Here is a 24,988-nt window from a genome sequence, read left to right on the forward strand (position 1 = left end):
CTGTAACTCTGACAAATGGAACCAAATCCACATGGTTCTATGTGTACCCTCTCAGAGTCACATGAACACTGAGGTTTTTGTATAAATCAAGTAGATCCAGTTTTAACTCTGGCTGACTGACTCACATACAGTTAATAGCTGGAGGCCAGGGAAACATAATGTAAATACTGTTACTGTGCTGTAGGGATTTATGAAGAGCTGGTTACTATGTTCAGTGGTGGAAGGTAACGTAGTATACTCAAAGAGTCTCCTTTGAGATGTAGCTATAGCTAAATCTATGGATAATGTGTTGTACATTTTGCTACTTCCTTTTAATTTAGTTTGATTGGTTTGTGGTAACTATAGTAAGGGGAAGCATTCACCAAAAATAGCAGATCTACAAGCTAACAACGCATCACGTTGTGAGCTTGTAGATCTGCAATTTTGGAAGAAGAAGTTTGGTGTAGATGCAAAAAAAAAGAGCAGACAAAGTACAGAACCAAAGTTTTAAAAAAACATAGTGAATTCTTCTTCCTCCGTTGCAGGATGGGGAGTCCTGGCTGTGAGGCGCTCTACATGGGACCCCCCCTCCACCCCCCCCACCCCCCCCACCTGGACCCTGTGAGGGCGTGGCACCACCACCACCATCACCACGGTGACATCATGGAGGACATCAAGCCCCCCCGTGGTTTGCTGGGGCTCCCGGACCCCCCCAGCAACAACAACAACGGCTGGCCGGGGTAAGGACGCATGGGACGGATAGAAGAAACACTCACATAATAATGGTGTCGCAGAGACTTTAGTTTATTTTGGTGAAACTGTCCTCCGTCATTCTCTAGGATTCATTCACTTCTGACGAGCTGCAAATTCAGTACCGCCTAAAAAATAGTCACCCCATGGAGACGTGAATTCAAGGATATTTTTTAGTGTTTTGTCTCATTCCTAAGACAATAATTTGATGACCGGCAGCGGTTCCGGTAGGAGACACAAAGAGTCTCCTTTGTGTCTCCTACCGGTCCGCTGGTCATCAAATTATTGTCTTAGGAATGAGACAAAAACTAAATAATATCCATGAATTCACGTCTCCATGGGGTGACTAATCCATAGTAAAAAAGTCATTTTGGGCCCTTAAACCCTCTACCTGATAAAACAGACCTGTAAAAGGGTGTATTAACACGCTCTTATTTCACTCTACATAAATCGATTCGCCGCCAAAAATAGCAGATCTTCAGGTTTCAAGTGTTTATCAAAAGTGGCATTTTAAGTTGTAAGCATAAATGTTACGTTTCGCGTACCGGACTGGAATCGAACCCCGGTCTCCAGCTCGGCTGACCGGCAGGTAACCGGCAACACCAAGAGAGCTAGCTCGCATGGAGGAGCAAGTTACGGCCGGGTCTTTTTGCGGGGTCACTACACTAACCCCCTCCTCTCTGAAGCACGCCCCCACGCCACTATCTCGAGTCCCTCACGTCCCGCACGTAAGGCCACGCTCCACCGGCCCGCAACCGCTTCTGACACCAATGTACCGTTTAGCGCACCGGGCCGGAATCAAACCCCGCAACTCCAAGAGCACTAGCTCCCTTGGAGGAGCAAGTCACGGCCGGGTCTTTTGCGAGGTCGCTACAATATTTAGATTCTCGCGAAATGTTTGCCACAATAATCGTGACATGTTATTTTTTCATTTCATCTGATCCCACCCCTACAGGCCGGGGACGGGGGTCTACCAACACCACCTGTCCCCCTGCTGTGACAGACTGGTGGCTGAGGACAGCAGCCTGAGCCCCCCACCCTGGACCCTAAAGGAGAGCAGCCTGAGCCCCCCACCCTGGACCCTAAAGGAGAGCAGCCTGAGCCCCCCACCCTGGACCCTAAAGGACAGCAGCCTGAGCCCCCCACCCTGGCTGCTGAAGATGACAGAGACATGTCCGCTGTCCTCCGTCGTGTCCCCCCACCACCACCATGCCCAGGGTGGGGGCACGCCCCCCGCCCCCCCGCCCTCCTCCGCGGAGCTGGAGGGCCAGGTGGAGGAGCGCTGTCTGGAGCAGGTGCAGACCCTTGTGGTGGGGGAGGTGCTGGAGCAGGTGATGACCCTGGTGGTGGGGGAGGTGCTGAAGGACATCGACACGGCCTGCAAGCTGCTCAACATCACACCAGGTAGGACGGGGTTAAATGTTAGCACCGTGCTGAGCCCTGACAGGAAAGGAAATCCTGCAAAGTGGCATATCTGCATATTTCATGTGTATTGTTTATTTTAGTGACTGGAGACAGAAATGTTTTGTGACTTTTGCTCTTACTTGGATTAGATAAAAGTACGTTGGTATGAAAATATGCATGTTAGACGTAACCCAGTAGCATTTGTTTAAAACTTGAAAATCGGTAGAACATTCAGGCAGTTGTGACAGTGGCGTCCCCAGGAATTACATTTAGGGCAGGCGAGATTTATTTCTTGCACCCCCACTGTTACCCCCCACAAAAATAAATGTCAACTCAATCGAAAACCGGGATGTTTTGTCCATTATCTCTGGAACAGAAGGTCCAATCGGCTCAGTTCAAAGTTGTTGGATGCGTGACTTTGAGGACATTAAGCACGCTATGACACCTTTTCGGGTTATTTGGGTTTTCTGGGGGAGGCGAGAGCTTAGTTGGGCAGGAGACCGCCTGCCCTGCCTCTACAGTGGGTATACGCCACTGAGCTGTGATGATCTTAATAGTGGAGAGACCGTCTGCTTCAATGGACACAAATAAGCATCAGAAAGGCTCGGCTTCCACTCCCAATATGGCGGAGACGGGTCGCTCCGATTAACTGCAGCGGCCAATGAGCTTTCTAGGTTTCTACATCTATGGTCTGCCAGAGCTCAGAGGGCTCATGGGACATAGAGTTAAAGATAATAGAGAGGTAATGAAAATCACCGCCCATCCACTTGTATGGAGTGGCGTTTTGCATCACTCTGCGCGTCGTCTCGCATGCGCAGTAGTGTCACCTCTGTGCGCGGCAACGTGCGCAAGCTCGTGAGTCGAGCCCATTGGTCGAAACAGTTTTGGCTCGTTCATGTGTCTTGGCCCCGGCCGTAATAGGCTGCAGTACCTATGATCGACCACCGCGTCCAATGCGCTTCACTGCTCCCTCTCAGCTCTGGGGGGCTTGGTTCACCCAGAGGGCTTTTCTGTCCCTTTGATTGGTCAGGCCCTTGACCAATCAATAGCTTATATCTTTCAGCTCTTTCATATCCCTTTTCCATGTCGACGCCCATTATTTATTGGGCCACGGATTCATCACCATTCCATGAGATTTTGACTCTCTGACCCAAAACTTTGAATATTTTGTTGTCGTTGTATAAGAAATGTCAAAATAACAATTCTTCTACATTCTCTAGTTGTGTAGACTTCTTGTAAATTAAGTAATGCAGATGTTTAACAATGATTTAACTCTGGAGAGCGTAAAATGGTCCCGTAAGGGTCCATTTGGTTTAATTTTACGCTCTCAAGAGTTAAAGATCTATAAGGGTCCATTTGGTTACCAACTCTCCATCATTTAGCTGGGGACCACCTGGAAAGTCCTCGTGCTCCCCCGGAGCACTGGTTTACATTTTAGTTAAGTAAAGGCACTGTATGTTGTTTTTTAAGCATGATTTTAGTGGGGTTAATTTTAGACATTTTGGTTGGGTTCATTAAGGTGGGATGAGGAAAGTGTGAGCTTGTAGATCGTCCCCCAGTGCAACACTGTCATAGTATTAGCACAAAGTATAAATCAGGGCTTTAAAGTGTTAGATCTCACTCTCCGTGCGACCATTATCCCCTGAAACAAAAGAACCATTGAGAAACACCTCAATGCCTTCTGTATGACTGCATTGTGCTGACATTAATGGCAGAAGTGTTAGTAGCCAAACAAAACCTTCTAAAGCATCTTTCACTCCTTTGTGTCTGAATCAGCCTAATGTCTTTCTGAACGCCTTGAGCAAACGTCTCTGTGTTGACCAGACCGTCATCATCTTCACTCTGCAGTCACTTTTAAAAGCCATTCTCTTGGCATTAAGGTCAATGATCCACTGTTTACTTTATAGCATTGGAACAGGATCTGATAAATGCCACCAAGCTGTTTGGTTGAATTCATGTGGCGTAAAGTACAGTAACTAAGTAGATTTACTCAAGTACTGTTTTATATTCATTTCCAATTTTCAATACTTCCATCTCAAACGAAAATATTGTACTTTTACTCCACTACAATTATTTGAAAACTTGAGTTACTGCTTTGTATACCTAGGCTATTTTCAAACATTTTAGTACTTTTACTTTTGGTACTTTAAGTACATTTTGATGCCAATGCTTTAGTTTGTTTACTCAATTAACGTTTTCAACACAGGCCTTTTACTTGTAACAGAGTATTTCTACACTGCGATATTGCTACTTTTACTTAAGTAAAACATCCGAGTACTTTTTCCACCACTGGTTGAATTGGTACAGCAAGTTCACAGGTTGACACGGCAAATGTGTGTGTGTGTGTGTGTGTGTGTGTGTGTGTGTGTGTGTGTGTGTGTGTGTGTGTGTGTGTGTGTGTGTGTGTGTGTGTGTGTGTGTGTGTGTGTGTCACACTCAAACTGGAGCGCTACAGCAGTGTCACTTCAGTGTTTAACACTTCAAATGAGGAGGTAAAACATCCACACACTGGTTTAAAGCTCCCAAACACTTTCCCAAACACGTTTCAAAATCAGTCAAATATTATATATTATATTAAATTGAATTCAGTTTTTGATATTTGGCTGATGAAGACCTACTGGTTGCCATTAATAGAATAAGTTTTGGGAGCTTTAAAGCAGTGTGCAGATGTTTTTACCTTCTCCTTGATTCTGATGTCCACCTGGCCTAAATACAGGTACAAGATGGGGACTCCCTCTTTCCCAGGTGTTTCGGCGTGGTTTTGAGGTTAGGTTAAGGCAGTGGTTCCCAAACAGTGGGTCGGGACCCATTTGTGCATTGCGGACCCATTTATATGGGTCGCGACTCACAAGTACATATCCCTTTTTTAATATTTTAAATAAATACATATTTCAAAAGATAAAAAAAAAAAAATATCCTTTTTTCCCCCACAATTGTTCCTAAAAAAAAACGAAATTCCATTTAAAAAGTAGTGAAAATAGCCGATCTACAAGCTCACAACGCGTCGCATCCGCGGGAAGACATAAAATGTCTTTGTCACGACCACAAACGTTGGTGTGAGGTTAGGGTTAGGCTTTGGCATGTAACCACTCCCACCTGGGCCACCAAAGGAAGAGGGAGTCCCGTACAAGACGTGCACACAATCTCCTCTGTAACACTTCAAATGGACATAACTCTGTGACCATTGCTCTGATCAGCACAATACAGGACTAAAACCAGGGGTCTTCAAGATTTTTCAGGCCAAGGACCCCTTAGCTGAGAGAGAGATGGAGCAGGGACCCCCCCCCCCCCACACTTCATATTGTACAAAATGATGTCTATTTTCATAGATCCCTATCCTATCACACAACAATTTGGTGGCCCCCCTACAGAAACTCTGAGGACCCCCTAGGGGTCCCGGACCCCCTGTTGAAGACCCACGGACTAGAGAAAATCTAGTCAGTTAAAACTGTCCTTCCATTGCAGACCCCATGGAGTGGAGCTGTGTTCACGTCCAGAAGTGGTTGCTGTGGACAGAGCATCTGTACCGTCTACCCCAGGTGTGTACGCTGTGTTTATAATAATAATAATAATAATAATAATAATAATAATGTGGGTCATGGCTGACAAAATACGATTCTGGATTCAAGCGGCCGGAATAGGTTTTCTCAGACGGGTGTCTGGCGTCTTCCAGACACGGTGAGAAGTTCGGTCACCGCGGGAGACTCGGAGTAGAGCCGTTGCTCCTTCACTTGGCAGCTAAGGGGGGTCGGTCTTCTAGTACGGATGCCTCCTGAGCGTGTCCCTAGGGAGGTCCTCTGGCCACGTCCCACTGGGAGGAGGAGACCCCCTGGCAGACCGAGGACCAGAACGCCTCTGGATCTGATAGGAGGGAGTGGTTAAAGCGACACTATGTAACTTTTTTTAATGAGTAAAATGTTATTGTGTCCAGTCTGTCTGGTAGACAGGACAGGAATTTCAGGGAGGCCACGAAGGCCATGGCCATCGTTGTCCCCTCAGTTTGGCCCCTCAAAAAATGGCATGCCCCGAGGCCACAGTGGACTGTACCACTTTCTGCTCTGTCTCTTTCTTGTCAATATGTAGACACCATCTTTAAACCAATCCAGTGACTTTGATTGGTGCAGGGCTGAGCAGGGATCAGATTGTAAATACCATAATGTATTTATTTCACTGCAGATAGTCTACATATTACATTTAACCCTTACATTCTATTATTTATTTCAATGGACTAAAATCTTGTTTTATTCGATGGCCTTCCTGCCCTGGCCTTTGGCCTTTGGCCTTTGAGACTTAGATGGTGTCAAAGGTCATGTCTCACCTAGACACAGGATCTGACACAAATTTTGACCTGAAGGTCAAGATTCAATTTATCCCCTGAGCAAGCAGGCTCTGCTGGAACTGTTGCCCCCGAGACCCGGTCCCGGATAAGCGGTTGAAGATGGATGGATAATAATAATAATAATAATAATAATAATAATAATGATCATTATCATTATGATGACCACAGGTGTGTAAGGTGTTCCAGGAGCTGACAGGGAAGGATCTGTGTTCCATGACAGAGGAGGAGTTCAGACAACGTTCTGCACCATGTGGAGACATGATGTATGCTCACCTGGACATCTGGAGGTCAGGTAGGAGCCATACCATCCCATACCATCCCATCCCAAACCATACCATGCCATACCATACCATACCATACCATGCCATGCCATGCCATACCATGCCATACCATGCCATGCCATCCCATGCCATGCCATGCCATGCCATGCCATCCCATGCCATGCCATGCCATGCCATACCATACCATACCATGCCATGCCATGCCATGCCATGCCATGCCATGCCATACCATACCATACCATGCCATGCCATGCCATGCCATGCCATGCCATGCCATGCCATGCCATCCCATGCCATGCCATGCCATGCCATGCCATGCCATGCCATGCCATGCCATGCCATGCCATGCCATGCCATGCCATGCCATGCCATGCCATGCCATGCCATGCCATGCCATACCATGCCATGCCATGCCATGCCATGCCATGCCATGCCATGCCATGCCATGCCATGCCATGCCATGCCATGCCATGCCATGCCATACCATGCCATGCCATGCCATGCCATGCCATACCAAACCATACCATACTATGCACTGTGTTACCATGCACTGTGTTACCATGCACTGTGTTACCATGCACTGTTTTACCATGCACTGTTTTACCATGCACTGTTTTACCATGCACTGTGTTACCATGCACTGTGTTACCATGCAGGGAGGGTGGGAGAAGGGAATTAGAATGCTTAAATGCAGATTGTTAGTGTTGTACGTTGATTGATGTTCTGTCTGTCTGTTTCTTTGCTTTCTTTCCTTGTTTCCAGCTGCCGGTATGAAGGAGCGCTGCCCCCTAGCTGATGGAAAAGCTGGTAAATCCTCCTCTAGATCACATGTAGTCAGACTGCAGCTAAAACTGGGCAATAAATGTGATAAAGGTCAGCATAGCCTGTCCGGGGGGAGGAAGCCGGGCGGGGGGAGGGGGATATTAGTCACTACATGTACTCCTACGGGCTGGGGGGGAGGGGGGGGGGGCTCTTCACTGTCAGGCGGGGATACAACAGCATGCAGTGACAACACAGGAATGTGTGTGGAGAGGAATCAATTTCCATAAGAACTAAATTGGGGAGAAAATGGGATAAAAAGGGGGAAAATAAATGAATGAAAGAAGGTCAGCGGTTCACTTCCTAGGCCAGGTCTATGTTCCAAAGTGTCCCTGAGCAAGACACTGTCAAATAGGTGTCCTCTGATGTGTGTGTGTGTGTGTGTGTGTGTGTGTGTGTGTGTGTGTGTGTGTGTGTGTGTGTGTGTGTGTGTGTGTGTGTGTGTGTGTGTGTGTGTGTGTGTGTGTGTCCATGCAGGTGGTGAGGCCCCCTGGTCAGAGGTGGTCCCCTGTGGCCCCCAGCAGCCCATCCATCTGTGGCAGTTCCTCCGAGAACTGCTGCTCAAACCTCACAACTACAGCCTCTGTATACGCTGGCTCAACAAGGAGAAAGGTAGCCCTGTGTGTGTGTGTGTGTGTGTGTGTGTGTGTGTGTGTGTGTGTGTGTGTGTGTGTGTGTGTGTGTGTGTGTGTGTGTGTGTGTGTGTGTGTGTGTGTGTGTGTGTGTGTGTGTGTGTGTGTGTGTGAGGGAATGTGTGCACACACGTGGTCATGTGTGTGTGGGGGTTCAGACACTCACAGATCTACATAGTGTTATTATTATCTTTAGCTTTTTACCAATTTTTTTACCTCAATTTAGTGGTTATTCCAATTAATTCCTCTCCTCACACATGTCTGTGTTGTCACTGCTGTCACATCCTACCTACTGACCTACGAGTGAGGAGCCCCCACCAGGAGGACGTACTCCTCCCGCCCAACACTCCCCGCTGACATGCTTCCCCCCCCCCCCAGCCCATAGAGTAAGTGCAGTGACTAATATCCTCCTCCTAACACGGGCCAATTAGCCGGAAGCACCACGCTGGATTCAAACCCACAACCTCCGTGGTGGTGGGCTGGTCCTTTACCACTGAGCCACCTAGTGGTGGTGGGCTGGTCCTTTACCACTGAGCCACCTAGTGGTGGTGGGCTGGTCCTTCACCACTGAGCCACCTAGTGGTGGTGGGCTGGTCCTTCACCACTGAGCCACCTAGTGGTGGTGGGCTGGTCCTTTACCACTGAGCCACCTAGTGGTGGTGGGCTGGTCCTTCACCACTGAGCCACCTAGTGGTGGTGGGCTGGTCCTTCACCAGTGTCCATAAATAATATGGTGTTTAACAGGGATTAGAGAAGTTGTCAAAAACACATTTAGTGTATATGGAAGGGTTGGTGGTGGCCATAGCTGAATGTGTAGAGCAGGGGTCTTCAACAGGGGGTCCGGGACCCCTAGGGGGTCCTCAGAGCTACTATAGGGGGTCCGCCAAATCTTTGTGTGATAGGATTTAGTATTTTTTACATTAATCACTCAAACCCTAGAATTCCTTTTCTGAGGGGAACATTAGCCGAAAATATTTTTTGGGCAAATATATTTTTGGCAAAGAGGCTATAGGTGTAGAGGGAAAAAAGAGCAGACTAAGTAAAAAAAAAACTTTAATATGAAACACAATTTTATACAATATAGAGTAGGGGGTCCCTGCTTCATCTCTCTCTCAGCTAGGGGGTCCTTGGCCTGGAAACGTTGAAGACCCCTGGTGTAGAGAGGTCATATAGCTCAATGTGTAGAGAGGCCTGGTGAGGCCTTTGAGGAGGGTCATAGTACCACCACAGCACCAAGACACCACCACGCCAGAATGAAATGTTTGGAACGGGGGGGGGTCTGGTGCAGCGCTCAGGTCCTGGACCTGGTGAGATGAAGGAGGAGCCTGGCCAGGAGGCCACACCCACAGAGCCTAGTCCCTCCACGTGCCAGAGCCTCTCCTCTCCCCCGGCCCCGGCAGAGTAGTTCCGGTGAAGCGGACTGAGGGTCCCTGTCTTTCCCTCAGAGGACTGACCGTGGGTACAGTAGCTACTAGGACATAAGTCTGTCTTTCCCTCAGAGGACTGACCGTGGGTACAGTAGCTACTAGGACATAAGTCTGTCTCTCCCTCAGAGGACTGACCGTGGGTACAGTAGCTACTGGGACATAAGTCTGTCTGTCCCTCAGAGGACTGACCGTGGGTACAGTAGCTACTGGGACATAAGTCTGTCTTTCCCTCAGAGGACTGACCGTGGGTACAGTAGCTACTGGGACATAAGTCTGTCTGTCCCTCAGAGGACTGACCGTGGGTACAGTAGCTACTAGGACATAAGTCTGTCTCTCCCTCAGAGGACTGACCGTGGGTACAGTAGCTACTGGGACATAAGTCGGGGGCTTATTTTTAGCCCACGATTTTTGCAACCCCATTTCTTTTCACCCAGTGCCAATTGTCTAAGTAATCCTGGGTGCTACACTCCCTCTGTCAGCCTAGGGAGAGCCCAGAGCCGAGCTCATGCCTCCTTCAATGCATGAGAGCTAACAGGCCTTCTTTATCACCTGACAGGGGGGGGAGTTTCCCTGGTAGTCGGGGGCAAGTCGGGGGCTTGATCAACCCCGGCTGGGTCACCTGGGCGACACCCTGTGACCCCAGGCTACAACACTGATGATACGTCCCAGGTGCATCCATGTGATGTTTTTCTTTATGGAAGCAGAAGGTCCCAGGCTCGATTCCCGGCCCCATGCAATGTGTCAACGTGTCCCTGAGCGAGACAGCCAACCCCTAACTACCAGTGAAATATTATGAAATAACTTCAGTTTAATTGAAACAGTTACACATAGCGTTAGCATAGTCTCTATGTTGTGCAACACATTATTAGTCAGTGGGTGTTGTTAGTAGGACACTCCTGGTGAGTCAGCATTATAGTTTACAGTCAGGAAGCAGTGAAACAAAGCTTTAACTAGTCATTGTTTACAGTCTCTATCTGTCAGGAAGGAATGGTTACAAAGGTAACCGTGGTTCTGTGAATTCCTGGATGAATTCCAGTCACACTGACATGTTTCTCTCTCTCTCTCTCTCTCTCTCTCTCTCTCTCTCTCTCTCTCTCTCTCTCTCTCTCTCTCTCTCTCTATACTTTTTACTTATGTTGACCTCTAGGCAAGGACAAATGAGATGGAAGTAAAATCTAAACATCTACTAAAACTTCAAGATGTCTTCTATCAATTGAAATAATAATGAGTGCATCTATGACAAATGGTTGTAAAAATATGGGTTCTCAAAAAAAAGTGGTCATGTGGTTCAATTTGCCCCAGGTAAGGGGTAGGTTGATCCTAGTCAAGGGGTAAATTTACCCATATGATATTTTGCATTTTCAAGTTTAAACCTGAACAAATAATGTATTCACGTATCAACAATAATTTAATAACACATTTCCCTTTTGCAAATAGTCTTATTTATTTTCTTAATGGTATTTAAACAATATAAAACCAATTAAATAATGTTTGTTATTCAGAACCTTTTAATATTTGCAATTGTTAATACAATATTGAAAACTTCTCTTAATTTATTTTTTTCCCTTCAGCTGTACCACACATAGCCAGTTCTCCATTAAAGTCAGAGGTTCTTTACTCTGGAATACACACATACTTATTGTAACTCCTCATCTTCACTCAGTAACTTTAAACATAGACTGAGGGCCGGCCTGATGAATCAAGCCTCTCCATCTACCATTTAACATAGCTTTCTGCATACACACACACACACACGCACACACACACACACACACACACGCACACACACGCACATGCACACACACACACACACACACACACACACACACACACACACACACACACACACACACACACACACACACACACACACACACACACACACTGACACACATGTGCAGACACGTGCACGCACATGCACACTCAATACACAGACACTAGCACCCACACATTCAACTGCACTCAAGGTATTTGTTGTTTGTCGTGTCTTATGTTTGATTATTATAACTACTTGTTTATTATTTTCAGGTGAGAACCTTTATAAGCCCTTAATGGGTTTCCTTTTCTCACCTGCACTTATTTCTGTGTTGTTTTAATAATGTTACCTTTGTTCTGTTTTTTTTATTGTGCGAATAAATAAATCGCACAATAAAATGTCCATGTGGTGTATAAGGCAGGATGTAATATCAACATTCTATTGTACATGTCAGTTGATTTATTGTTGTGTAATGTGTCATATAATCCCATATGGGAGGGGCCAAAATGGAGGCATAACACGAATAAAATAAAATCAATGAATTCATTCATTGGTGCGAGCAGATTCCGCGAGCCGATCAGGCTACCAGGTGATATTTAATATAGTTGGCATGCATAGGCATACTGTGTTACCTATACAGTGGTGTAAAGTAACTAAATACATGTACTCAAGTTACTGTACTTAAGGACAATCTTGAGGTATGTTTACTTTACTGTACTTTTACTTCTACTCCACTACATCTCAGAGGCAAATATTGTACTTGCACTCCAATTTAGTTTGACTCAGTTCCCACAGATACATATTGTGAAAATAGCAGATCTACAAGCTCTGATCTTGTAGATCGGCTATTTTCACAATCTTTGCCTCTTTCTTATATTGTTTGACAATTTAGCCAATGTTTGGCCGAGTAGAATTTGGGGGTAAGTGCTCCCCCTGGTGGCTGTGGGTGTCAATCACTTTGGAAAAGTGTAAATGTCACTTTTACACGACGTAGTATAAAATATACTGGGCTTTACCGTTTGACCCTTTGGCCTTTTCACAGACCTTTGATTTAAATAAATCTGAAGGAAAGAAAACTCCAAATAGGGCCACAAGGCTTAACTTTAAAGTTATGTGTCCAGGCAGCAATATGAGGATGTTGTTTGTTTTCAATAATTACTGACTGTCTTCATTGATCCTTTATCGACAGGGATCTTCCAGACAGATCACTCAGCTCATGTATTATTATTATCGTCTCCTGAGAGTCTGTCTGTCTGTCTGTCTGTCTGTCTGTCTGTCTGTCTGTCTGTCTGTCTGTGAACAGCTAATCTCCGGCACCGTAGGCTTGATCGCAGCTAAACTGTGCACACACCCCCTGGATGCCAGAGCAGAACCTCTGCCCCAAATTTTTCACATGGGCCTGTTATAGCGCCACTAGGACGCCGATTTTTGCAAAACATATATTTTGACAGTACTCCTACAGATTTTGTCCAAACGTCACGCAAATCGTTACACAGGATCTCTATAGTCATTAAACAAAACTGGTCTTTCAGATTTTTCATATTCCATCCTGATGGATTGGCTTCCAAAGTTTGCAGGAGTGCTTCGTTTTGAACAAAATGACAATGAAATCATGAGCACAGCGTGCGGATTTCTGTGAAATGTGTTGTCAATAATCACTGACTGACATGTTTTCTATTAAACAGGGATCTTTTCATGTATATTATTCTATTAAACAGGGATCTTTTCATGTATTCTATTAAACAGGGATCTTTTCATGTATTCTATTAAACAGGGATCTTTTCATGTATATTATTCTATTAAACAGGGATCTTTTCATGTATATTATTCTATTAAACAGGGATCTTTTCATGTATATTATTCTATTAAACAGGGATCTTTTCATGTATATTATTCTATTAAACAGGGATCTTTTCATGTATATTATTCTATTAAACAGGGATCTTTTCATGTATTCTATTAAACAGGGATCTTTTCATGTATATTATTCTATTAAACAGGGATCTTTTCATGTATATTATTCTATTAAACAGGGATCTTTTCATGTATATTATTCTATTAAACAGGGATCTTTTCATGTATTCTATTAAACAGGGATCTTTTCATGTATATTATTCTATTAAACAGGGATCTTTTCATGTATATTATTCTATTAAACAGGGATCTTTTCATGTATATTATTCTATTAAACAGGGATCTTTTCATGTATTCTATTAAACAGGGATCTTTTCATGTATATTATTCTATTAAACAGGGATCTTTTCATGTATATTATTCTATTAAACAGGGATCTTTTCATGTATTCTATTAAACAGGGATCTTTTCATGTATATTATTCTATTAAACAGGGATCTTTTCATGTATATTATTCTATTAAACAGGGATCTTTTCATGTATTCTATTAAACAGGGATCTTTAAGATAGAGGACTCGGCTCAGGTGGCCAGGCTCTGGGGCATCAGGAAGAACCGTCCCGCCATGAACTACGACAAGCTGAGCCGCTCCATACGTCAGTACTACAAGAAGGGAATCATCCGCAAGCCGGACGTCTCCAGGAGACTCGTCTACCAGTTCGTCAAACCCGTGTGACGTGGAGCGGTTAAGAGAGACAACCTGGGGGAAGGCAAAGGTCCCAGGTTTGATTCCAGGCCCCTCAGACTGAGCTAGGCACTGAGCCCTAGGATGGGTGAAATGCAGGACAAATATCACGGATGTGTAAAACATGCTGTGATAGAAAACACTCTGAAGGAGTGCGGACCAAATTATTATTATTATTATTTTTATTATTAGAAGCAGCCAATAGGGCATAGCATTGCAGTGGCGGCCATTTTGTGGTGTCAGATAGAAAACCCATATATTTTTCCATAGAGATTCCCAAAAATATTTATATAAATAATTTTAAGCCTGGAACCAAGACATCCAGGCAGGTTAATCATGATCATTAAACATCTGATTCTGTGTAAAAAAAATAGAATATTTAATTATTTGATATACTATATTTAATAAATACTATTTTTTGCGGTTTTCAAATATTTTTTGACGCCCCTTATGATTCACCAGGAGACTGAATGGTTCCAGGCTTAGAATATTTAATGCAAATATTTATATCTGTGGCACCACAACATGGCCGCCACTGCTATGCCCTATCAGGAGACGGCGGCTGCGTCTCAGGTCCTCAAATTTAAAATCCTTGTTTCCTCTTGCTTCCTATCCTTGCATCCTAGCCTTGCATCCTATCCTTGCATCCTATCCTTGCGGAAACGAGGAAAGAGGAGAGAGGAAAAGGAAGACTGTCGTTTAAGAGAAGTGGGACGTGATTGGCTGCTGAAGCGCCGCGTTAAGCCACGTCCATTTTTGATGACATCACCACAGCTGACATGGTTGGAGCTCCTTAACTCTTTAACTGCCAGAGTAATAGTGCAACAGTGGTACGTCACTGCCAGCGAAACGAGCGATTTTTACCAACCATTACACCCACGGGGGTCTCGGGATTCTTGAAAAAAAATCTCTGTTAATCCGTCAATCCGTTGCCTTAGTTGTGGCCAGTTGAATGTGGCTTGTTTTTGCCGCAAAGCAACAGAATCGGAGATAATTTCCCACAGGAAATAAACAGGAATTTTTTTTTTACTTCAGATCCGGGTCTGTCGTCATCTGGCAGTGAAAGCGTCATTCATAGGTTAGCGAACAGCGCCATCTGTTGGAAAACCACTGAAAACACAATTCTCGTCATTCTCATCAGTGGCAGAATCCAACGAGAAATCTCGTCAGTGGCAAAGAGTTGAGAAGTAGTGAAAATTGCAGATTCAAAAGCTTGCAACGTGGCGCGAAGTGACACCTTGGGAGTGTTCAGGGAGTGTTCTGATTCTGTTGGTGGTCATGGCTCTCAGTTCCCACCTGATGTCATGTGAGAGTTCAGACTGATCCACACCGTACTGAATAACTGCTAGCCTACATAACGTCTTCAGACTAGGACTCAAGTCTAGGATTTGCAGGTCATTGGGTTGGCGCTGTCCCCCAAAGAGGATGATGCGATCTCCCACCACGCAACAGCACTTCCAATAGACTGGACCCGGTCCTTTCCCCTTGGGCTCAACCTTCGTCCAGGAACAGGTCTCTGGATTGAATTTCCACATCCTCATGCGACTTAAGGTCTGAAGGTGACTTATGGTAGATTCCCCGTTTTCACCACCAGTTATGTACAGCTCTCCATTGTAGGTAAAGGCTGAATGCAACCCGCGTCCTTCTGGACGAAGCTGTTCAGAAGGTGTGTTCAGCCAGCTGTTGGTCTCTGTGTCAAACACTCTGATGGTGTTGTAGTCCCTCTGGTCCCCACAGCCCCCAAATACAAACATCTTTGTCCCGATGATGGTGGCAGAGTGACAATATGGAGCAGGTGGCGGAGTGTCTCTGGTGTTAATTAAAGACCAGACCATGGTGGTGGTGTCAAACCTGTAGGTGTCATTAGTGTATCCAGTCTGCCAGTGGTTTCCTCCATGGATAAACATGACCTTCCCCAAGTCACAGGCTGAGTGGTTACTCCTCTCCCCTGGAACAGTCCCTGACAACTTGGGTTTGAACCATCTGTGGGTGTCGACATCAAATGCATAAAGCACGTTGCAGTGAGGAGGACACCAGATGTAGACGATATATTCAATCAGCACAACTGTGTGGTCCTTATGCCTCCTAACCTTGCCCCACCCTATCAGGCCCCTCATTTCTTGGGAACTCCCAGTTTCCACCGGGGTCAACGTCCTCCAGCGTAAAGACACTGTGTTGAAAACGTGGGTATTAATCACAGTCATGTTGTCGGAGGTATGATTCTTCATTTCAAAGGCGTACACCTCGTGCTTCACTGCAGTAGCAGCACTGTCATCTAGTGCACAATAGGATCCTTCTGGTCCTCCGTTTACATGTTCCGTCCAGCGGAACATTTCTCACACTGTAGATTTGGAAATCTGTAAATCTGCAAATGTGTAAAGCTCCTGAACAACACACTGAAGTCCTAATGTGCGCGTTTATAGCTTATTATTGCTTCTGTGGAACAAATGTCAAGCAATTTTTGGCCAATCCACAAAGCATGATAGCCTTAAGGTCCTTACACACCGGGGTGATTTTTTCGTGCGAATAATACGCTTTTTTTAAAAACCTTATAAAGTCAATGCAAGCGTACATGGCGCGAAAAAGCGGAAAAGCGAAGCGAAAAAGCGTCTTTTAATTATTCGGAACGAGTCCGAATTTTGCGTATATTCGCACATTCGCCGGTGTGTAACCGCCTTTAGCCTCTTCCACCCTGATCCTTATATGGGCATCTTGTATATCATCTCTGTCGTGTGGGAACCTCCTACGTCCAAAACTGTTACTTGTCAGGATTTAAATTCAAAAGTAGCAGATCCACCAGTTTCCAGCTTGTGGATCTGCTGCTTAACGAGCGTTAATTTACAAATCTTCTTTTTCCTTACCTTTTCAACTAGTCACAGAATATTTATCTCCAGTATGATCGATCCCCTGATCGTTGCTAAACACGGAGGCTTTCTATGTGCTTCCGCGGGAAAAATAAATAAAATCATCGCGATCCCCCGTTCGCTAGTTATTGGCCGTTGAATATAGCATGTCTCGTCAAAAATGCAGAGGAAATCCAGGGAGGCGGGAAAAGGGCATTTTTCCAAATACGCTAACCAGGCAGTGAATGGTGGAGGAGATTTTGCGATCACGTGATCTCCTGGTTCCGTATGTGACTGAGAATGAACTGATCACTCATGTCTTAGCGAAGAGCGCCATCTAGTGTACAAAAACTAAAAGCACACAACAGGCGTCAAAAGACGCTGTTGGCAGTCAATGAGTTAAAGTGGCAAAATGGCGGACCGACTTCAACTTCCTGTATAGGAGCGAGGAGAGAGGAGGAGCTACAGGATAAGGACCTGAGATGCAGCCAATGAGGGCAAAGAGATCAGTGCCGAAGATATGCTGGACATAAACGTTGACACTGTCTCTGGTGTGTTGTGTATATTTTACTGTAAAGACTGCCTATAGCCAAACATGCACTCCTGCCTACTTGTACTAGTTTAAACTACTGTACTAGTTTAAACTACTGTACCAGTTTAAACTACTGTACTAGTTTAAACTACTGTACTAGTTTAAAGGTTTGGTGACATGCTGTTTTTACAAAACATTAAAGTCTTCCTCATGGTCCTTTAAACGTGTATTAAAAGGTTTTAACTGAAAAATCCACTCCAGTGAGCCATGGCAGGTGTTTTTCTCTCTCTGTGTTCTGAAGCAGAAAGTAGAAAGAGAGGGGAGGGGCGGGGAGGAGAGGGGGCGGGATTAATGGACTTTGACATCAAAGTCCACGGGCCAATCACAGCCCTCTCCTGGCCTATTTCGCTTGTTTTATTTTATTTAGTTTTATTATGTTTCACAAATGTGTCAGTCTTTCTCAAAAATAGCCAATCTACAAGCTCACACTGCGTCGCATCGTGACACATGTGAGCTTTTAGATCTGCTGGGACATTGTTACTAGAAACATACATTTATCTGTCCTGGAACTGTTACAGTGGATACAACTTGTTTGATAATCCAAAAACCTATAAAACTGATTAGATGGATGATTTCAGTGACTTGTTCTGTGAAGGAATATACATCATATTATATACATATCATACAGTAAACCATTCATTAGGTTTATATGCAAGGGATAATGCATGGGGAGGTGGTCAGGTCATTATTGAAATTTGAAGCCCGACAGGGTGATTATGCACCGAGGCGGAGCCGAGGTGCATAATCACCCTGAAGGGCTTTAAATTTCAATAATGATCACCTCCCCATGCATTATCCCGCTTATTACACGGCTACTTAATAAATACATAAATACATTTACCCAAAAGTAACAACAAAACTAAGTATTTCCTTGCTTACGGCAATGAAAGTATTCCATAAGTATTGGGCTGGGCGGACAAGTTAGCCTCGGAAAACAAATGACAGTATTCCACAAGGTAACGGGAAGACTCGCCCCAAAATACACTCACCCCCCATTCTATATACCGCCGATTTGCCTGTAATACCGCCGGATTTGCCCCGGGGCGACTGTTTTCGGGTATTCCCCCGTTGTTGTGCCACGATAAACAAGGAAGTGCAGTGGATCAAATAGAATCACTTTTCGGTTATTGCATCGTCTATTTCTCACTTCAAATGTTTTCAAAAACATTCTTGAGAGCAACGTTTAGTTGTAAATGACATTGGTTGTTTGTTTACATGGCTGTCATGTTGGATAAAGCATAAAACCAAGCAGCGCAAGTTGACATGAGCAGGTGTTCTGAGTCTCTGATTAGACAGCGGTCCGTTATAGAGCTCATCGGTCATTATCCAGAAATAATGACCGATGACTGACCAATCAGAATCGAGCATTCAACCAAGCCGTGTAATAAACATATATAATATATAAATACACATTTACATGTATAATAACACTAACATTTTGTCTTAGTATTTTTGATCAACTTGCATTATTCTTTTTTTATACGCTTTTTTTTTTTTGCTTAACTTTTTCTTTTACATTTTCCACAACTCATACACACTGGATGATGATAAAGATGATTTTTTTTCCTTTTTTTTTTAACCCCTTCCCCCCCCAAAAAAAGATCAAACTTGTAACGTTGATGTGTTTGTATTTGTGCACAAGTACAATTCTCAGCGTTAATTTAACTCTTAAGAGTGTAAGGGTCCATTTGGTTCCATTTGTACTCTCTCAAGAGTTAAAATGGATAAATGAAACCCTGAGGATTTTACTGTGCGTGTGCGTGTGTGTGTGTGTGTGTGTGTGTGTGTGTGTGTGTGTGTGTGTGTGTGTGTGTGTGTGCGTGCGCGCGCGCGCGCGCGTGTGTGTGTGTGTGTTTGTGTACATAATGGTAGTGTGTATTTTTGCTAGGCTGGACAACTTTACACTGAGACACAAGTCGAGAGCTGGTGTGATGTGCTTTCCCTCTGTGTGTGTGTGTGTGTGCGTGTGTGTGCGCGCGTGTGCGCGTGTGCGCGTGTTTATGCGTGTGTGCGTGTGTGTGTTTATGCGTGTGTGTGCACGTGTTTATGCGTGTGTGTGTTTATGCGTGTGTGTGTGCGTGTGTGTGTTTATGCGTGTGTGTGTGCGTGTGTGTGTTTATGCGTGTGTGCGCGTGTTTATGCCTGTGTACGTGTGTGTGTTTATGCGTGTGTGTGTGCGTGTGTGTGTTTATGCGTGTGTGCGCGTGTTTATGCCTGTGTACGTGTGTGTGTTTATGCGTGTGTGTGTGTGTGTGAGCTGGTTTCATTAAGTGTGTGCTTGTCGTGGTTTGTGACGTTTAGACAAATTGTTGTTACACACTTTTGTACGGACATGTCCACTTAATAGGTGTGTGACCGCATATTTGTTGTGTGTGTGCTTGCATGTGCATGTGTATTTTATTGTGTGTGTGTGTGTGCTTGTGCGTGTGCGTGTGCGTGTGCGTGTGTGTGTGTGCATGTGTGCATGTGTGCGTGTGCGTGTGCGTGTGCGTGTGCGTGTGCGTGTGTGTGTGTGTGTGTGTGTGTGTGTGTGTGTGTGTGTGAGGGAGAGAGAGAGAGTATGAAGTGCTTTCCTCCAGCATATCGTTGTTGTCGGGCAGAAACCTCTTATCTCCATATTTATCATAAATGAACGCCCCCTACTGGATCATACAGAGCGTCACACCAAAGCATCAACAGTAGCAGATCTACAAACGCCTTTCCAGCAGTGGTGTAAAGTAACTAAGTACATTTACTCAAGTACTGTACTTAAGTACACTTTTGAGGATTTTTTTTACTTCACTGGAGTATTTCCCAGTTACAGTACTTTTACTTCTACTCCACTACATCTCAGAGGCAAATGTTGTACTTTTACTCCATTACAATTATTTGTAAGCTTTAGTTACTAGTTACTGCAAATTATTATTACAAAACATACATTAACCTCTTCAGCCCTATTTGCATTTCGGCCATTTGAAAATAGCAGATCTACAAGCTCACAATGCGACACATTGTGAGCTTGTAGATCTGCTATTTTCAAATGATATGTATAAAACCAAGCAGCGCAAGTTGACATGAGCAGGTGTTCTGAGTCTCTGATTAGACAGCGGTCCGTTATAGAGCTCATCGGTCATTATCCAGAAATAATGACCGATGACTGACCAATCAGAATCGAGCATTCAACCAAGCCGTGTAATAAACATATATAATATATAAATATACAGTACCATTCACTAGGTTTTCAATATTGAAAATTACAAATCCTGAAAAAAATGGCCTGTCTTCAGCCAAAATTGGACCTGCGTATCTTTCAGTTTTGTCAATCTAAATACCCTTATTTATGGAAAGAATATGATTATTACCAAGTTTAAAGCCTCATTATGTAACTTTCTTTGAATGAATACATTTGTATTTTGTCTAATCTGTATGGTAGAGTATGTTAATACAATATAACTTATATAATTGGGGTGGTTGTATTTTGTTTCCCTTCTCTTTTAAACATTTAGATAATGTCTCACCTAGACACAGGATCTGATGGTCACTATGGGGCAAAATAGTCCATTAGGGATAGTTCACCCACATTAAGTTAAAGGGATAGTTCACCCCCAAAATGACCTTTTTTCAATGGATTAGTCACCCCATGGAGACTCGAATTCATGCATATTTACATGTTTTTGTCTCATTCCTAAAGCCAACAATTTGATGACCGGCAGCGGTTCCGGTAGGAGACACAAAGAGTCTCCTTTGTGTCTCCTACCGGAACCGCTGCCTACCGGTCCGCTGGTCATCAAATCATGAATTCAAGTGGGGCAAAATGGGGTAAATAATCGATAGAAAAAAAGTATTTTTTTGGGGTGAACTATCCCTTTAACAAAGGAATATCACTTACCCAACCTGTTACTGGAAAAGGTTCCTGTGTAATTATAGGAGGTATTATTTCATGTTATTCAGGTTAGTATAGGCTGTTTTGGTTTGTTTTATAATAAAGAGCTTTTAAACACAAACATTATTGTCACAAACAGAGTAGATTTGATGGTGTATGCATGCATATACCTGCTGTATATTATAACTGTACATTAACACTATAAAAAAAACACACAGACACTTAACAGTTTTTTTTTTCTCCCTTTGTTTTGTTCAACAAACTGGTTTTTCTCCTTTCAAACCAATAATGGTAATATCCACACCAATCACAACAAATTTAGACTCAAGTTTTTTTTCTCATATAACTATCGTTATTATTATTATTATTATGGTTGATCAATAGTCATCTTTATGCATATTTAAATGAACTGTGTTTTTTTTATCCTTACATTAAGATGATAAACAGGCACTACACCAGTTAGGAGATCATAAGTTTACATCACTAAACTATGAACATACATACATCGTCTACGTATAGGCTAAACATCACGGGGCGTTTCTGTTTTTCCACAACATACGTATAATAGGATGAGTCGCCGGCGCCCCGATCGTGTGCATAAGGAATTTATACTCATAAACATTAAAAAAAGCATGTACATAATATAACACCTCTTTTACTGCCTTCAACGTAGTTAGGTTTTCATTTTTCATCAACTCAACACAGTTGTACAGTTAACAATAGAATATAATCTTTAAATTACATCGTCAAATATACAAATCTTGACCTGGCGTGGGATAGCGTCACGCTCACCGCCCCTAAATCTGTGCTCCGTCGCGCCGCGGCGTCACGACGCGTCGCAAACGGACGAGCTGCGGGCTTGGCAAGGCGTCTCGCGAAATCCAGCTCGCAGGTCGGCCCGTTTCCGGCCGCGTGACACCGTCGTGCGGCGAAGTATAAATCGGGGCATTTATACTGTGTATGGTACACTGACAATTCCATTGCAATGAAATTTCATACGATATGTACTTAATTTATGTCATATGTTTTTCCATTGCTGTTATTCTTGATGAAACACATTTACATGTATAATAACACTAACATTTTGTCTTAGTATTTTTGATCAACTTGCATTATTCTTTTTTTATACGCTTTTTTTTTTTTGCTTAACTTTTTCTTTTACATTTTCCACAACTCATACACACTGGATGATGATAAAGATGATTTTTTTTCCTTTTTTTTTTAACCCCTTCCCCCCCCAAAAAAAGATCAAACTTGTAACGTTGATGTGTTTGTATTTGTGCACAAGTACAATTCTCAGCGTTAATTTAACTCTTAAGAGTGTAAGGGTCCATTTGGTTCCATTTGTACTCTCTCAAGAGTTAAAATGGATAAATGAAACCCTGAGGATTTTACTGTGCGTGTGCGTGTGTGTGTGTGTGTGTGTGTGTGTGTGTGTGTGTGTGTGTGTGTGTGTGTGTGCGTGCGCGCGCGCGCGTGTGTGTGTGTGTGTGTTTGTGTACATAATGGTAGTGTGTATTTTTGCTAGGCTGGACAACTTTACACTGAGACACAAGTCGAGAGCTGGTGTGATGTGCTTTCCCTCTGTGTGTGTGTGTGTGTGCGTGTGTGTGCGCGCGTGTGCGCGTGTGCGCGTGTTTATGCGTGTGTGCGTGTGTGTGTTTATGCGTGTGTGTGCACGTGTTTATGCGTGTGTGTGTTTATGCGTGTGTGTGTGCGTGTGTGTGTTTATGCGTGTGTGTGTGCGTGTGTGTGTTTATGCGTGTGTGCGCGTGTTTATGCCTGTGTACGTGTGTGTGTTTATGCGTGTGTGTGTGCGTGTGTGTGTTTATGCGTGTGTGCGCGTGTTTATGCCTGTGTACGTGTGTGTGTTTATGCGTGTGTGTGTGTGTGTGTGAGCTGGTTTCATTAAGTGTGTGCTTGTCGTGGTTTGTGACGTTTAGACAAATTGTTGTTACACACTTTTGTACGGACATGTCCACTTAATAGGTGTGTGACCGCATATTTGTTGTGTGTGTGCTTGCATGTGCATGTGTATTTTATTGTGTGTGTGTGTGTGCTTGTGCGTGTGCGTGTGCGTGTGCGTGTGTGTGTGTGCATGTGTGCGTGTGCGTGTGCGTGTGCGTGTGCGTGTGCGTGTGCGTGTGTGTGTGTGTGTGTGTGTGTGTGTGTGTGTGAGGGAGAGAGAGAGAGTATGAAGTGCTTTCCTCCAGCATATCGTTGTTGTCGGGCAGAAACCTCTTATCTCCATATTTATCATAAATGAACGCCCCCTACTGGATCATACAGAGCGTCACACCAAAGCATCAACAGTAGCAGATCTACAAACGCCTTTCCAGCAGTGGTGTAAAGTAACTAAGTACATTTACTCAAGTACTGTACTTAAGTACACTTTTGAGGATTTTTTTTACTTCACTGGAGTATTTCCCAGTTACAGTACTTTTACTTCTACTCCACTACATCTCAGAGGCAAATGTTGTACTTTTACTCCATTACAATTATTTGTAAGCTTTAGTTACTAGTTACTGCAAATTATTATTACAAAACATACATTAACCTCTTCAGCCCTATTTGCATTTCGGCCATTTGAAAATAGCAGATCTACAAGCTCACAATGCGACACATTGTGAGCTTGTAGATCTGCTATTTTCAAATGATATGTATACTTTATGAAGTTGTGAAATGGGACATTCTGCCCAATGAGTACTTTCTACTTTTGGTACTTTAAGTATATTTTGATGCCAATACTTTTACTTTTACTCAAGTAAATTTTGATCACCGGACTTTCACTTGTAACAGAGTATTTCTACATTGCAGTATTGATACTTTTTACTTAAGTAAAAGTTGCGAGTACTTTTTCCACCACTGGTGTCCAGCTTGTAGATCTGATACTTTTGATATGTTTTAATTTTGAATCCAGAAAAGTTACCCTAACAGTTATCTTTTTTTTTTTTTGGTTTCCACCCGACAGAGACGACCAAACCCCCAAAATGAGACCCAAACCTGCTGAAATAGAATCATAAAACACCAACCATTCATAAACAGAAACATTAAAAACATAAAAACATAAAAAACACTAATTCATAAACAGCAGATTTCTGTTGCATAAGAACTGGTATTATTCACACCATTCCAGAGATGAGGGAAAAAAATAAATAAAAGTGTTAATTTAACCACTAAAACCCTATGTACTCCATTGACCGGGGTCCCCCAGGGGTCTATCATTGGCCCCCCTCTTGTTTCCCCCTCTACATCACAACACAATGCATTGTGAGCTTGTAGATCTGCTATTTTAGTCTTATTATTGGCCTATCGTGACAAACCCAGAATAGGGATGCTACTGTATGGTGGATGTGGTTTAAACTCCATTAAGGCTCTTTTTTTTTCCACTTTCTGAGTCAAATTAACACTCAGGATGTTGCTGTGCACTTATTGAATTAAAGGAGTAGTTCAACCCAAACATGACTTATTTTCTATCATAAACACACCCCACGAAGCCTTGAATTCGTGGAGATTTCTTTGTTTTTGTCGCATTCCTGAGACAATAATTTGATGACCGGCGGAGACTCAAAGAGTCTGACCGATGACCCCATCATCACATCATTGTCTCAGGAATGCAAAACAACAAATACATCTCCATGAATTCAAGGCTTCGTGGGGTGTGTGTTAGATAGAAAATACGTAATTTTTGGAGTGAACTATCCCTT

The 24,988-nt window shown here is 43.7% G+C and overlaps 1 protein-coding gene across 1 annotated transcript; it reads left to right on the forward strand.

Annotated features, from left to right (window-relative positions):
* Nucleotides 1–1,889: 1,889 nt before the first annotated feature.
* Nucleotides 1,890–14,256, forward strand: LOC308096667 (SAM pointed domain-containing Ets transcription factor-like; the record flags this gene model as incomplete). The annotated part of the gene is made up of 6 exons (XM_080444078.1): nt 1,890–2,133; nt 5,599–5,672; nt 6,641–6,764; nt 7,516–7,560; nt 8,050–8,184; nt 13,797–14,256. 6 exons carry the CDS (start codon nt 1,890–1,892, stop codon nt 13,973–13,975), a joined length of 801 nt encoding a protein of 266 aa, XP_080300204.1. The 3' UTR covers nt 13,976–14,256.
* Nucleotides 14,257–24,988: the final 10,732 nt, after the last annotated feature.

Source organism: Gymnoscopelus braueri (assembly GCF_963280865.1).
Source record: "Gymnoscopelus braueri genome assembly, chromosome: 12".
NCBI classification, from domain to species: Eukaryota; Metazoa; Chordata; class Actinopteri; order Myctophiformes; family Myctophidae; genus Gymnoscopelus; species Gymnoscopelus braueri.